The sequence below is a fragment of the Arvicola amphibius genome, chromosome 17, assembly GCF_903992535.2.
Source record: "Arvicola amphibius chromosome 17, mArvAmp1.2, whole genome shotgun sequence".
Lineage (NCBI taxonomy): Eukaryota > Metazoa > Chordata > Mammalia > Rodentia > Cricetidae > Arvicola > Arvicola amphibius.
This window is the reverse complement of record NC_052063.2, coordinates 28848366-28862727: the sequence shown is the minus strand read 5'-3', so window position 1 is coordinate 28862727 and position 14362 is coordinate 28848366. Positions and strand designations below refer to the sequence as shown.

At 39.2% G+C, this 14362-nt stretch overlaps 1 protein-coding gene across 3 annotated transcripts in view; it reads right to left on the bottom strand.

The window, feature by feature from the left end:
- Positions 1–1806: 1806 nt before the first annotated feature.
- The window catches only part of Tspan8 (tetraspanin 8), a 34047-nt gene continuing 21491 nt past the window's right edge, over positions 1807–14362 (bottom strand). For all 3 annotated transcript variants that reach the window (XM_038315013.1, XM_038315012.1, XM_038315011.1), the window contains 3 exons: positions 8490–8624; positions 6047–6130; positions 1807–2086 (listed from right to left, as the gene is read on the bottom strand). In XM_038315013.1, coding sequence (XP_038170941.1) covers positions 2033–2086; positions 6047–6130; positions 8490–8624 — 273 coding nt within the window. In that variant the 3' untranslated portion in view covers positions 1807–2032. The remainder of the gene's footprint in view (positions 2087–6046; positions 6131–8489; positions 8625–14362) is intronic.

The window sequence follows — 14362 nt, the reverse complement described above, 5'->3', positions numbered from 1 at the left end:
GAATCTCATTTCTGCCCATTGTTTATCATTTCTGTCGTGTGTTGGCAGAGGCTGCTTGTTCATTTCCTGGCCACATAGAATGGAAATAATCATTCAGAAACTATATTATTTAGATCACTGCTTAGCCAATCACTTAAGCATACTGCTAGATAGCTCTTATATGATAAATTAACCCATTTCTATTAATCTGTGTATCTCCATGTGGCTGTGGCTTAGCGGGCAAAGTTTCTGCATCCGTTTCTTCTGGCGGCTACGTGGCTTCTCTTTAACTTCGCCTACTCTCTCCTTATCTACCTGCTTGGAGCTCCTACCTTGCCCTATTCTGTTCTGCAATAGACCCAAAGCAGCTTCTTTATTAACCAATGCTATTCACAGCATACAGAGGGGAATCCCAAATCAGTTGTGGGCAAGTTACTTAACTTCTCTAAGTTTTCACTGTCTCACCGGAAAAATGGGGGTCATTGTGAGGGCCTATTTCACAGGGATGTGTGGGAAGACATGAGGTGATAATATTGTAGAGTGCTTGGCAGATGATACATTTTTACAGAAGAACCATTGAATTGGAGAGTACAGAATAGAGATGTTCAATCCAGCAGAGATACCCCAAATTTTCTACTCTTTTGCTGTCACTTTGAGCAACTTAACAATAATTGCCTTCTGTCGTCTTTCTCCTGCACAGAGGAGAAAGCCAGTTTCTGCATATGTTTGTGTGTGTGTATGCACACGCATGCACATATATACATATATGTATGTCTGTGTACATACACAGATATGTACATATAAAAGGGCATGTAAAAGAATGTTTGTATCAGCTTTATTGCAGCAATACAACCAAATACCCATCAACAGAAGAATGGATCAATGCATTGTAGTATGTCCATACATAGTAGACTATTACATAGCAATAGGAATAAGCTACACCTACATGCAATAATATAGATCCCATAGACAAAGAGCCAAGAAAGAAAGCCAAAATGCACAGCTTCTTATTGTACTAAGAGGAAGTTTAAGAGCAGGAAAATTGATCTATGATCACAAGAGTCAGAACAATGGTTATCATTGAGGAAACACTGAGTCAGTGTGCTGATACATGCTTCCATAACTATTCAGACTAAAAATCCTGACATGGCAGTTGCCAATGTCCAGGGTATAAACACTTCCAGCAAGCCTTAGTAAACAGACATGCAAGGAGATACAAATGTGAACACTCTGCTCTGATTAATAGGATTGGGAAGTGGCGTTAGGGAGCAACGTGGTATGCTAAGAATACTGTCATTGGATAGTCCTTACACAGACATATATGCACAACCTCAGAGTTACACACTGAAGAGTTATTCATTCTGCTGCATGCTACATTTCAGTAGAATGTAAAATTAAAAATATATTTCCATGAGCTAGAAAGTAAATGTAGCTTTAACTGTTTTGTCCCATAGGAAGGTCCAGCGAGGCAACAGGCACCAAGGGGCTCTAAGGCTGAGAAATAGGCACTTTTTTTGGCACTTATAGTACATCTGAAGCAAAACACAGAACCATAAAGATCTTTTTAAAAAGTGGTGATTACACGGCCGGACCGTTCTTAAGTACTTCAACTTTAGACAATCTCATTGTTAGTCACTGAAAAACCTGATGAAACGGGTTTTTGAAAAATCAGTATTTTTTGAAACAGTATTTTTTGAAAAATCCCAGTTTCACTGCCCTCCTATTCTCTTGTCACTGAGAAATGAAGTTGTTCCCCTGGGTAGGTCCTGGTGAACATCCCCGGAAGCACAGAGCCACCTGAACACACTGACCAGACACCAGAAAAGCATCAACGTAAACACTTTTTATTGTGTGAAAAAAATACACATTCATTTTTTTTCTGTCCCTCACATTTAAATATGCTGAGTATGTGTGAAAATATCTGTAGTGAGCCTAGGCAAGACATTTTAATAAGACATTTGCTCCTGGTATTTACAGTACTCGCTTATATAAAGTTACAAAGCCAAAGCAAAAACTTAAACGGTGTTTAGGATTACTTGGTAAATCTGCAGATTCATTTGCTCCCAATCTGGCAGTACAGCACCATAGAAAACACCAAACCAAGAATCTAGAAATAAAAAAAAAAACAGGATTAATGTGGAATTTAAAGAATAATAGGGAGAAAACAGAAACTGTGGATTGAATCTCTCATGAGATTTTAGACTCCTGAGGAAAAGAACGAAGAGAACAATACCAAAGAGTGAGTACAGATCTCTCTCTGTCTCTGTCTCTCTGTGTCTCTGTGTCTCTCTGTGTCTCTGTGTCTCTCTCTTTGTCTCTCTCTCTGTCTCCCTCTCTCCCTCTCTCTCTCTCTCTCTCTCTCTCTCTCTCTCTCTCTCTCTCTCTCTCTCTCTCTCTCTCTCTCTCTCTCTGTATGCCCCTGCTTCATTGTGCAGTATCAACTGCTACTAAAGGACGTTCTCTCCTTGTGATACACATACATCCTTCTATAAAGCATTTCCCTCTGAGCTCTGGGTAACACCAGGCTGTGGGAGCTAAATATACTTATTGATTCCCTGGAAAGACCACGGTCATCTGGTTTGGATCATCCACAGAGAAATCAAGGCGTCTAGAATTTCTCCTACTGAAGTTTTAGCCAATGCTTAGAAGTGAAAGAATTATATACATTTTTGAAGAAGAAAAAAAAATCACTCGCAAACATGGGGGCTAGCTTAACTCAGGAATTTTCTTTTGAAGTAACAAAACACAATTGAAAATCTAGGGTGTGAATTCTATGTCATCAGTTCTTCCAAAAGAAAAAAAAAAACCTCCAAACTCTCTCTAATGGACTCCACAACTAACTAGTGACTTGAATGCTTTGGTTCTGATGTAGAAGTGATAGAGTATGAGCGTTTAAGATGACTCAGCAAATGGCAGCTTCCTCTGCCACAGTTCCCTTGAAAAGGAGACGTGGAGTTTGGGGAGGAGGGTGGCGACTTCCATTTATACTGTGCACAGGTTGAAGAACTTAATGAAACACTTTCAAATAGTAATTTCATATTAATGTTTTATCACTAATATCACACTTCTTTCATTTCTTTATATGTTAAGAATACGTGTGTTCAGAAACACAGAAACGAGATTCAGCGTTTTATGATATGTGAACAAAGACTCAAAACAGACTTGCTGCTAAGTGTTTGTGCACTTCAGACTCCCATATGCTGGAGCTGTTTTTAGAAATGTGGTAAAATGGCCAATTCTCTGAATTGCTTTGTTCTTAGGACCTCCTTTGAGGTTAACTTTTGTCCTATTAAAAGATGAATACGTCATTTGATAATTTTTTTTTTGCTTAGTGAAAGTAAAACCACAAAATGCTGACCACCTTTTAATAATAATCTGCTTATTTAAGTCCAGATAAGGATTCCAAACATTTACAGATGAATTTTTCACAGAATTAAGTATGAGTATTTTATATGAGTTTCTAGTATTCAAGCTGTAAAGGAGCCCCAAAGGAATATAGCTTTAACAAAGCCTCCACCTAAAGCCTAAATACAGATGATGATGTGTTTTTTTTTCCTGAGAAGATTGTCTGCATATACTTTCTGCATTAGGTTTGTAGAGAGATGCTTCTATTTCTTTATAAAGGTTTGTGAGAAGAGACTTTCTCTGTGTGTATCTTTGTGTTTCCTTAAATTTGGAAGTCAAAAAGATTGAAGTGCTGAGAGACTCACTGAATGACTCTAAGACTAGAGTCTATTTGGGGGCAGGCACATTTCTACTGACTGGATAACGGGGGCCATTTGCAAAGCTCTCTTTTGGATAAAGTAAGGCATCAAATCCTTGTTTTACATCAAACTCCAGAAGACAGAAGACAGGCTTTAGATTGAGAAATCAAAGAAAAGTATCCAACAATTCTGTCAATCAATTGTTAACTATATCTACATATAGTCTAGGCATCCCAATGTCACTTGGCTCGCTAATGATTGCACATCATGACAGTACCACACAAACCCATAGTGGTAAACTATTGTACACAGGGTTTATTCAAGTACTTCACTGGAAAGTCAGGTATGAGAACTAATAACGTCCCTAAATGTGTAACAAGTACATGGAATTTATCAAATTCATAAAATATTGATATGCGTGCTATCCCTCTTGCAATCTTCCTTTCCTCCAGATCTGTTTAGATTCTTGGCAGTAAGTTTGGCTAAGATATGGAAGACACCAATCTTTCTAGTCATTCATGTCCTTATTACTTTTGGCTCAGCTTCAACAAACCTCTTAAAGGCATGCGTGAGCTATATTCAGTCATAGGCAACTCTCTAAGTTTGAGTGTAAAATGAAATTTAATACATAACCTCATTTAAAACCTGCTTTCCCAATCTTAATTAGGTAGTGATTTAACCCAGGTCTCTGGGCACATTAACCTCGTGCTCTATGACCAAGCCATATCCTCAGCCACGACTGTTCCTTTAAAATCAACCCTATGAAAGCGTAAGTGTATGTGTGCCACGTGTTCATGTGACAATAATATATATGAGATTCTTCAATTGCCTTTGGAGCCGTTGTCTATTCTTTCTAAATTAGCATGAAGCCAGAATACGAAGTAAACACAGGACACAGAACCAATGGCACAATCAAGAAAAACAGACCTAATGCAAAGTAACATTTGACTTTGACTCATTTGGGTGGCAAGATGTGTGTGTGTGTGTGTGTGTGTGTGTGTGTGTGTGTGTATTTGATACTAGTAGTACCTGGTTCTTTTCTGATACATGACTAAGAAATTCCACCAGTAACAACTGAGGACACTGATTAATTACTTTAATCTCAACCAAAATTCTGACCAAGCAGTTGTGTGACAAGAGGAAGAGCCTAAAGGAACACTACCCAGCATTCCACAAGAATGATGTAAGTGTCATTCTGCTGCAATCACCTGGGAAGTACCACACAGTGTTTGAATTCTTGCTATTGTATTTACATGTGGTCATGGGAGGTTCTGACACATCAGGTCTACATTTCTCATGGTCTAATACCATAAATTTAATACCATACCATGATTTAATACTATAAATGCTGCTTTGAAAATGTTTTATTTCATATTCTTTGTAGATATTTGGAGACCATATGAAAGTTACTTTTCCGGATATAAAATAAAATGACAAGAAAATCCATCAAGATAGAAATCCAATGGAAAATATATTTTTCAACATCAATCATTAAATTGATGGAAGGATTCACACGCTTCACTGAGAGCTTTCCTGGAAATATCTCCAAGATCACTCATGGTATCTAAGATGAGAAAATCCAAGGTAACTACTTCTACTGTTTAGAAGTTCTGCCGGGCGGTGGTGGCGCACGCCTTTAATCCCAGCACTCGGGAGGCAGAGGCAGGCAGATCTCTGAGTTCGAGGCCAGCCTGGTCTACAAGAGCTAGTTTCAGAACTACAGAAACTCTAGAAACTACAGGGAAACCCTGTCTTGAAAAACCAAAAAAAAAAGAAAGAAAGAAAGAAAGAAAGAAAGAAAGAAAGAAAGAAAGAAGTTCTTAAATTTCTCTAGAATGAATTGGAGGCAAAACATTTCTCCACTCCTTTAAGTTCGGCTTCTATGTTGTGTTGCAAGATCATGGCTAGAAATGGCCAGTTGTGACAGCTGGATCTTTTTTTCCTTTTTTCATTTCCTTCATTCTACCTCACTTCAGAAAATTTTAACACTTGAACTAGTTTTGATATCAAAGGGATACCTACAAATAAGAATTGTACAGATGTTATTTTTTTCCCTCAACAATACCTAGTATATATTACTCTTTTTCTGTGACATCTGTGTTCAGGTAAATCATCTGTGTGTAGATGAATATATGGCCTATATATACTGGTACATTGCAAGAAGACATTTAGAAACAGCAGCCTCGCCCCTTCTTGGTTTATAGCACTATAATCCTACCTGTTCCAGACTCAAGGCTGACTCAGAGAGATGCTGTGCCCTGGGCAGTGTGTACCCAGTGCTCTCTCAGCACCCGCATTTGGCATTTGTTAGGATCAATGAGAAGTGGAATGAACGCAGAGACAATGACACTGTAATACTGTACCTCAATAACTGCCAGTCCGAAAGCAACTCCAATGACTATGATAATGTTCTTTTCAACCAGATCTTTTATCAGATCAAGACAGGGCTGGTAAAACAAACAAACAAACAAACAACAATGCTTTTAGTGAAATTTTGATCTCATACTTATTCATCTGGTTGACTTGTTGTATTACCAAGGTCAACAAAAAGGAATTGAACTATTTCTTCTACTTCTAGCTTCATCTTCTTCTTAGTGTGAAAGAGCATTTGAGATAAATATATTTTCTTTTTGCTTTAGCTACATAGCTCCTGAATGTTGGGGTTGATAATCAATAGAATGATACCAATTTATCAATTACTGCAGGACAGGTCTTATGTTCAGAAGTAGTTAGCTGACCAATAAATAATTGACTCCACAGTTTTGTGTGTGTGTGTGTGTGTGTGCACGCGCGCACATGCACTTTCATTTGGTTACAGTTTGGTAGAGTTTTTTTCAGCAGGTGTATTTTGTTTTAATTTAATGAGTTTTTTTTTAAACTTAAAATTGGGAGATTGGGATGGGGAGAGGGTCTGGAAAGACTTGGGGGAAGGGAAGAATATGATCAAAAAGATTTAAATTTTAAAATTGTCTTAATAAAATGTAACAAAATAAAATTAAGAAAATGAAAAACTAAAATCATTTTCTGAAAATTTAAAAATGAATTCATACCAATATAATCTCCAAACTATAATTTTATAATCAAAAGATTATAAATAATTGAATATTATCTTTGGATTGTTCATTTAAAGAACTGGTGTTCCCCTAACTATGGATTATGTGTGTTTGTGAGCTGCAGCAGGGAAACCTATTGTTGAGGCTACAACTAGACATAGTAAGATGTTCCTCTTAAAAGCAAAACATTTCAAATACTTTAATAATAAATATGAGTGCTACTTTTACCTTTAAAAATTTTGTGTACTTTTCTGCTATTACTTTAAGTAAGAGAGAGAATTTTAAAAGTTACTTCTCTGATACATTATTTGGAATGTATTCAAACTATCCTGGAAACCAAATTTTAGAATATTTCAGGCAAATTCTAAACATTCCAGTAACTGAAAATTACAAGGGTAACTCTTTAAAATGTAGAAACACTGCACAACATAATTCATATTGTCATGAACTCTGTCATCCTTATGATACTCATTTATATAAAGACTGACCAAATCATGCTATTAGCTAGAAATAGTGAAAGATCTCCCTAAGGCTGGACAGGTCTTTCCCCCAGTCCATTCCTTAATGTAATGGACTTCTCCCATTATTTCTAATCCAAAACAGAAAACAATCGGGATTATCATGTCAGTTAGGGTCAAGAGGAAGATGGACAATGACATCTATTGGTTCGCATTCATTATGTCTGCTGCACCCAAGAAAATAAAGTGATCTTGTCAAAAGAGAGGGAAGAAAATAAAAGGAAACCAGAATAATGATCATTGCAGATTTCCTATTTTTCCAGACTTGCAAATGACACACGGCAGATGGACGTATTCAACGAATTTTTGACCTTCCTTTTACGGTAGTAGGACAGTTGTTGGCTTATACTCAACCGAATTATGTGTGAACTTTCAGAAAATATCCTTTTATGAGGGCTTTTCAGAATATATCTTAGGGAAAAACATCTTTCTACCGAGCCTTTCATAGGAAATAAGCATCCGTGTCAACAAAGCCTATGAATTCTTCCTCGTCCTAAATGGTAGCCATATTAATCTGTACCAGGTAGATTTACATTCTACCTTGGATGTGGCTAAGTTTAAGTAGGCAGGAGAGAATCAGATATCAAAATAAGAATACAAAAATTTAATTGTGACAATGAAATGGCACAGTAATATTGCGATCTGGCAACTTCTTCTCCCATGAGTCACTGTAAATATGGGGTGTCCCAATGCTGCTTCAGGGCAGAGTCTCCTCACCTCCGGAGGTAAAGGTCAGTAGTCCAGAGGGGAGAATTGTTTCCCTACGATTATTATTATTATTTCATTTATTCATGACATCAACATTGGTAAACAAAAATATTGCTAGATGGCAAATAACCTTTGGGTATCACAGACACTAATCTGTTGTGGTTTGCCATAGCATTTGTGGATCTCTCATGGCCAGATAATTGTTTAAAGGATGTTGGAGCCTTTTTGATGTTACAGTGGTATCACTGATATAGAGGAGTCTCCAAAGAATAGCAGAAAAAAAATCAATGCCAATTGTCATGTGTGTACTAATCCTTTCCAGGCAGAATGAACAGCTTAGGAAAAACCTTGTGGTGAGGGGTACATGTCTTTTATATTTACTAAAGATGAGTTTTACATTTGGATATTGCTGTATTTCCTATCAGAGTTTCCCAATGCTTGCTGTATTTTAAGTTTTTACAGAGACTGTCATTGTGAAAAAAATATAGCAGAACTACTTAATATGCCAAAATAGATCTTATTCTCACCTGTTTGTTAACCTTAATTCCATTATAATAAGAACACTGAGATTCTGTCACATTAGTACATTTGCATGACTCTTGAGCATATTTAAAATTACTTCCCCAATCTTCAGCTCCGTTGACCAAGCCACAGCATTTAAACTGTGAAAAGAGAAGCAGAAGGAAAAACAGTCATTAGCATAATCAGAAACATTGTCATACACTGAACTGTTCTTCTAAACGTCATTACAAAGATTCGTCTTTTGCTAAAATATAGATTTGATTTGATTTGATTTATGTGTTATGTGTTGATTGTGGGGTGGGTGGGTGGGTGTATGTTTGTGTGTGCAAAAATCTGCCAGTCACATGCTCTGGGAAGCCAGAAGGGGGCATAGGATCTGTTGGAACTGTATTAAGGGAGTTATGGCCAGTTGTGAGCCAGCTGACATGGACGGTGAGAATGGAACTCCGAGTTCTCATGAAAGAGTAGCAAGTGCTCTTAACCACTGAGCCAGCCCTGCAGTACTCCTTATGCTAAGATATGACATGTCACCTTACCCATACAGAGCACACACATACACACAACTAAAATAAAAATAAAATCTATTTTTAGAATGGAAGGAATATTTTGGTTTTGTCTGAACAGCAACACAAAGAAAGATGACCAAGATAGTAAAAGTCTAAGGAAATTAGAAATAAGGTTTAAAAAAAAGTTCTCAACTTTTTGTTTTAATGACAAGAGAAAGGGTAGACTCCAAGCTATGCATCCCAGGTTCACAAAAAGAAGTCAAGTTCTCAATTTAAATATATGTATATATGTATATATGTGCATATATTTCAATTTTTTGAGTAATTATCAAAATAAAATTTCTATCCCAGGATCTCTGGAGCAGAGACATTTCAAAGACTGAAGAATTTCAAAACTTCCCTGGGATTGAACTTTCATAGAGATCTTTAAAATAGGAACATGAGCACAAATCAAGGATCAGCCTTTCAGGAAACTGTCATAGAGATGAAAGCCTAGACTATACTCAGTAAAGCAAGAGAGGTCATGCTCCAGGGAGGCAAAGAAGCAAGCCTGACTCTGAACGGAATGATCGGTGAAGAAGAGAAAGCAATTCGCTCCACCCTCTCCTCACTCGTCTGCCAGAAAGAACACGCTGGGAAAACTCAGTAAACAACAGCAAATCCTGGTTGATCTTTCAGGTGTGAATTTAATCCCAGCATTCAGGAAGCAGAATCAGGCCATCGTCTGTGAGTTCATTCAGGAAGCAGAATCAGGCCAGCGTCTGTGAGTTCACGGCCGCTCGATTTACATGGCCAGCTCGAGGACAGTTGAGACGACATTGTGAGACACGGACTCATAAACAAACAAACAAATGAAACAAAATGCCTGAGCACATGCCTCTCACACTCGGGAGGCAGAATTTGAGGCCAGCCTGGTCTACAGAGTGAGTTCCAGAACAGCCAGGGCTACATGGAGAAACCCTGTCTTGAAAAAACAACCAATGTCTGGTTTAACTTGAGTCCTACACCAGGAGAGGGAGCCCAAGACTTCCTTACACTGCCTGGACCAGGGTGGCCAGGAACCAGAGACTGAATAGCCCAGGAACCTAGGGTAGAACCAAATAGAAATAACAAGGAGAACGCACACACACACACACACACACACACACACACACACACACACACACACACAAAAGAAATGATTCCTAATGATAGTCTGCTATACTCATAGACCTGTGCCTTGTCCAGTCATCATCAGAGAGGCTTCCTTGGGCAGAAAATGGGAGCAGGTACCCATAACTAGATATTATGCCGAGAGAGTCTAAATTGGAGGTCTCCATCAGGTCCGTCTCCTCAGAAACTGGAGAACCCCTCAGAAGAGTGGGAGGAAAGATTGTAGAAGTCAGAGAGCTTTTATATACGAACCTAGTGTAGCACCACATAGACCCATGTAGGCCCTGTGCTTGTGGCTTCAGTTTCTGTGAGCTTGAAAGTGTGTTGCTTAGTTAGTTTAGAGGACTTTGTCCTCCATTCCGTCTGACTCTAACGATCTTTCCACCTCCTCTTCTGTGGGATTCCCTGGGCCCTAAGGGGAGGGATTTGATGAAGCCTTACAATTTAGACTCTTTCTTTGGGATCTATTGTATGAGAGAAAAATCTATTTTTAATTAGAAAAAAAAAAGAAAAGAGAAAAACAAGCAAACAAAATCTCAAAAAAAAAATAGGGTGGCAATTTCTCAGAAAATTAGGAAACAACCTTCCTCAAGACCCGGTAATACCACTTTTGGGTATATATCCAAAGGATGCTCAATCGTGCCACAAGGACGTGTGTTCAACTATGTTCATAGCAGCTTTGTTTGTCATAGCCAGAACCTGGAAACAACCTAAATGCCCCTCGACCAAAGAATGGATAAGGAAAATGTGGTACATTTACACAATGGAGTACTACACAGCAGAAAAAAATAACGACAGCTTGAATTTTTCAGGAAAATAGATGGAGCTAGAAACATTATTTTAAGTGATGTAACCCAGACACAGAAAGACAATTATCACATGTACTCACTGATAGGTGGTTTTTAAACATAAAGCAAAGAAAACCAGCCTACAAACCACAATCCCAGAGAACTTAGACAACAATGAAGACACTAAGAGAGACTTACATAGATCTAATCTATATGAGAAGTCGAAAGTATAAAAAGACAAGATCTCCTGAGTAAATTGGAAGCATGGGAACCTTGGGTGAGGGCTGAAGTGGGGAGGGGAGAAGTAGGGAGGGGAGCAGAGAAAAATGTAGAGCTCAGTAAATATCAATAAAAAATGAAAAATAAAAAATTAGGAAATAAACTTTCATTCAGTGGCTGTAGTTGGATGGCCATAGTGTTCATATTTAAAGTCCATGCTGCTGAAGGTTCAGGTGCTGCTCATGGGACCTAAGCACCAGATTGGTTACAAAGATAAAAATGAGAAAATCCGTACGAAGTAATAGCCTCAGTGCTCAGCGTATAGAATCTGCTTTTCAAAGTGCATTAGCTACCATAATTTTGTTTCACTGTCTATGATTGCCTCTGCTATGCTCTCAAGGGAACATGATCACTCCGGTATCATCATCAATAATTTAGAAAGACATGGGGAAAGCAAATGTCAGACACTACAGAAGAGCGAAGTAGCAAAGAAGACCCAAATGATGAGGTTAAACTAACACGTTCGGTTGAGGCAAATATAAGGACTTGGGCTTTGGTTCAAAGACTGAGTAGTACAAACACATGACTCGATATTCTTATGAGCTGAAATTTTTCTTAGTTTCAAGCTCAATATTAACAAGGAAGGCTCTCTTCAAACAACCTCCTTCATGTTCCTATGACAGAGATGACAAATCACTTATTCTTTTCAATTCTGTAATTTTGAATCGTAATAATCGGTGGGGACTTTATGTATAAAGTAGAATAGGAATCCCATATGTATGTGACCACCCCATACACACCTGATGGTAAGAGGCATAGTGTAGGGCCCGGGTCTGCCCTTGTTCCTGGGGCTCATCTTGAGGACAGTTTCTGGTCAGATGACTAAGCATCCTGTTGGTTCCTGTGCTCCCTCTGCTCCGCCTGGTGATTTGTTATAGGGCATTGTTGACTCTATTGTTGGTATGGTAATTTCCCACCTGCCTAGGTGGAAGTCCTTGCAGTTAGATATGGTAATTTCCCACCTGCCTGGGTGGAATTCCTTGGGCAGGAGTGGGGTATATAAGATTTTCCTCAAGGCTAAATAAAGGGCATTCGGCTGATCTCCTTCCGAATGACCCAGGTCTCTTTGTGTGTTCTTTCAATCTCCAGGCCCTTGTCCGACTCGTGTAAGGTACAGTGGTGTGCGAACTGTACCGAGGGGATAACACAGAATCGGGTGTTACACATAGAAACATCGAGGAGAAGTGGGGGAGACAGAAAGGCTAAAGCTGGCCATGGTATCTACTCTCTGACATGCAATAGGGGAGCTAAGGAGAAAGCTATGTCAGAACAAACTGTAAGTTGACAGCTGGATGTAAAAGACCAGAGCTGATGATGATGCATCGCCCTTACGTAAATACTAACCAAGAATCCTAGAGGGACATGCTCTATCATATGCTAACAAGGAGCTTCTGTGGGAATTCCCTGAACCCTACAGAAATCCATGCAACGTCTACAACTTCTGTCCACATGTAGTGTGTGTACAGGTGCAGCAGAGTTTGAAATAGGACCCTTCCCCCCAAGGAAATGTAATTAAAACAACGAAAGCCAAACGGATGTACAGATCAAGTAGGTTCAGGGTGGACAATGAAGCAATATGGCTCTAAGAGCCCAGGGACTTTTAGGCATAGGATTTTTGTACAAAAGGAGAGCATCCAAAACAGATAATACAAGGCACATTTAGTAAACCACCATTGGCACAGAGGCCTCAAGTCCCTGGAAATGGGCAGTACATGTGGCTCAGCACCTGTCCCAGAATCCTGTTGGATCTCTATGATCTTTTGTCCCAGGCGGTTTCCTAGAAAGGACCAAGATTGCTCTGTATGCCCCACGAGAGGGCTGAGGCTGCCCATATTCCTCCTGTCGTCAGCTTGAAGTAATTTGTGCTCTAGAGGGGAAATCATGTAGGAGGGGTGTGGGCAAGCGAAGGATATAGCCACGGGAAGTTAGGAAAAACAGCACCTCACACAGGATTTAGATGGGGGCTGGCTCACAACAGATTTCTGTTCTTGCAAACAATGTTGTAAGGAGAATTTTTGTAAGCTGGAACCTATCCAAATAGGAACTGGTAAGCAATCGGGGGAAACAATGCCACCTGATAAATAGTTTAAGAAATCAAGGGTATTTTTGCTTGAAAAGCAAACTTTGGGAATCAAACATCAGCTATTTTCAAAGAAAAAGCCACTGTGTTTACAGGCATCCATAGACTTTCTTTCCTAAGAGATTCAGAAATTTTTAAGCCTAAATAATATGAACCCTAGGGAAATAGTTGCTGGGGTTTTTTCAAACTGAAAAAGAACACACTGATTATCAGACTAGCAGAAGTGGGATGAACAAAAATAGGTAGATATTCAGCTCAATATTTAAATGATAGAAGGTAAATGTAAAATATTTCAATCGATGAAAAAAATCAGGATGGATAACCTATAAAATCCAGCCCTCCTACAGCCTTCTAAGAATTTCTATGCCAAGCCACACCTACAGTGAATACTACATGAAGATAACATGATGAGATTTCTAAAATCTAAAGATGTGGCTAGGAAGCCTTGAACAAAATAAAATTCATCATGATTGAAAGCACATGCATTTACAGAGGGGAAGAAAAGCAAGAAGCTTCCTCCAAGGATGTGGGACGATATAATGTCAGGAAGAGAGGGGTTCTCAACAGACCTTGACCACACAAACCTGGTCTGACACAGCTTCCTTCAGAAGTAATACTCAGTAAAGACTGGGAAGGAACCAGATAGTCGAAGAGCCTTAATGTTTCCATTGAATTTTACCTTATATCTGAGAGGGGGGAGGGAGGGAGGGAGGGAGGGGGATAGGGAGAGGGAGAGAGGGGGGAGGAGGGAGGCGAGGGAGAGGGAGGGAGGAGAGAGACAGAGACAGAGAGAGACAGAGACAGAGAGAGAGAGACAGAGACAGAGAGAGAGAGACAGAGACAGAGAGAGAGCGCGCAGGGGAAAGGGCTAGCAGCCTCAATAAAAGATGTGGTTCTCTAGATCTGGACTCAAATTCTGTCCCCGTCATTTGTCACTTGGCAGCTTCTTCTCAACAACCGCATGCATGGACATGATGTCACCATCTGTTTTGGTTTCCCGCTCTGCAATCTCGTGTTGCAGCATTAGAGAACCCTTCCGAGGTGGGAACTGGGCCAAAAGGCATTACTCTTTT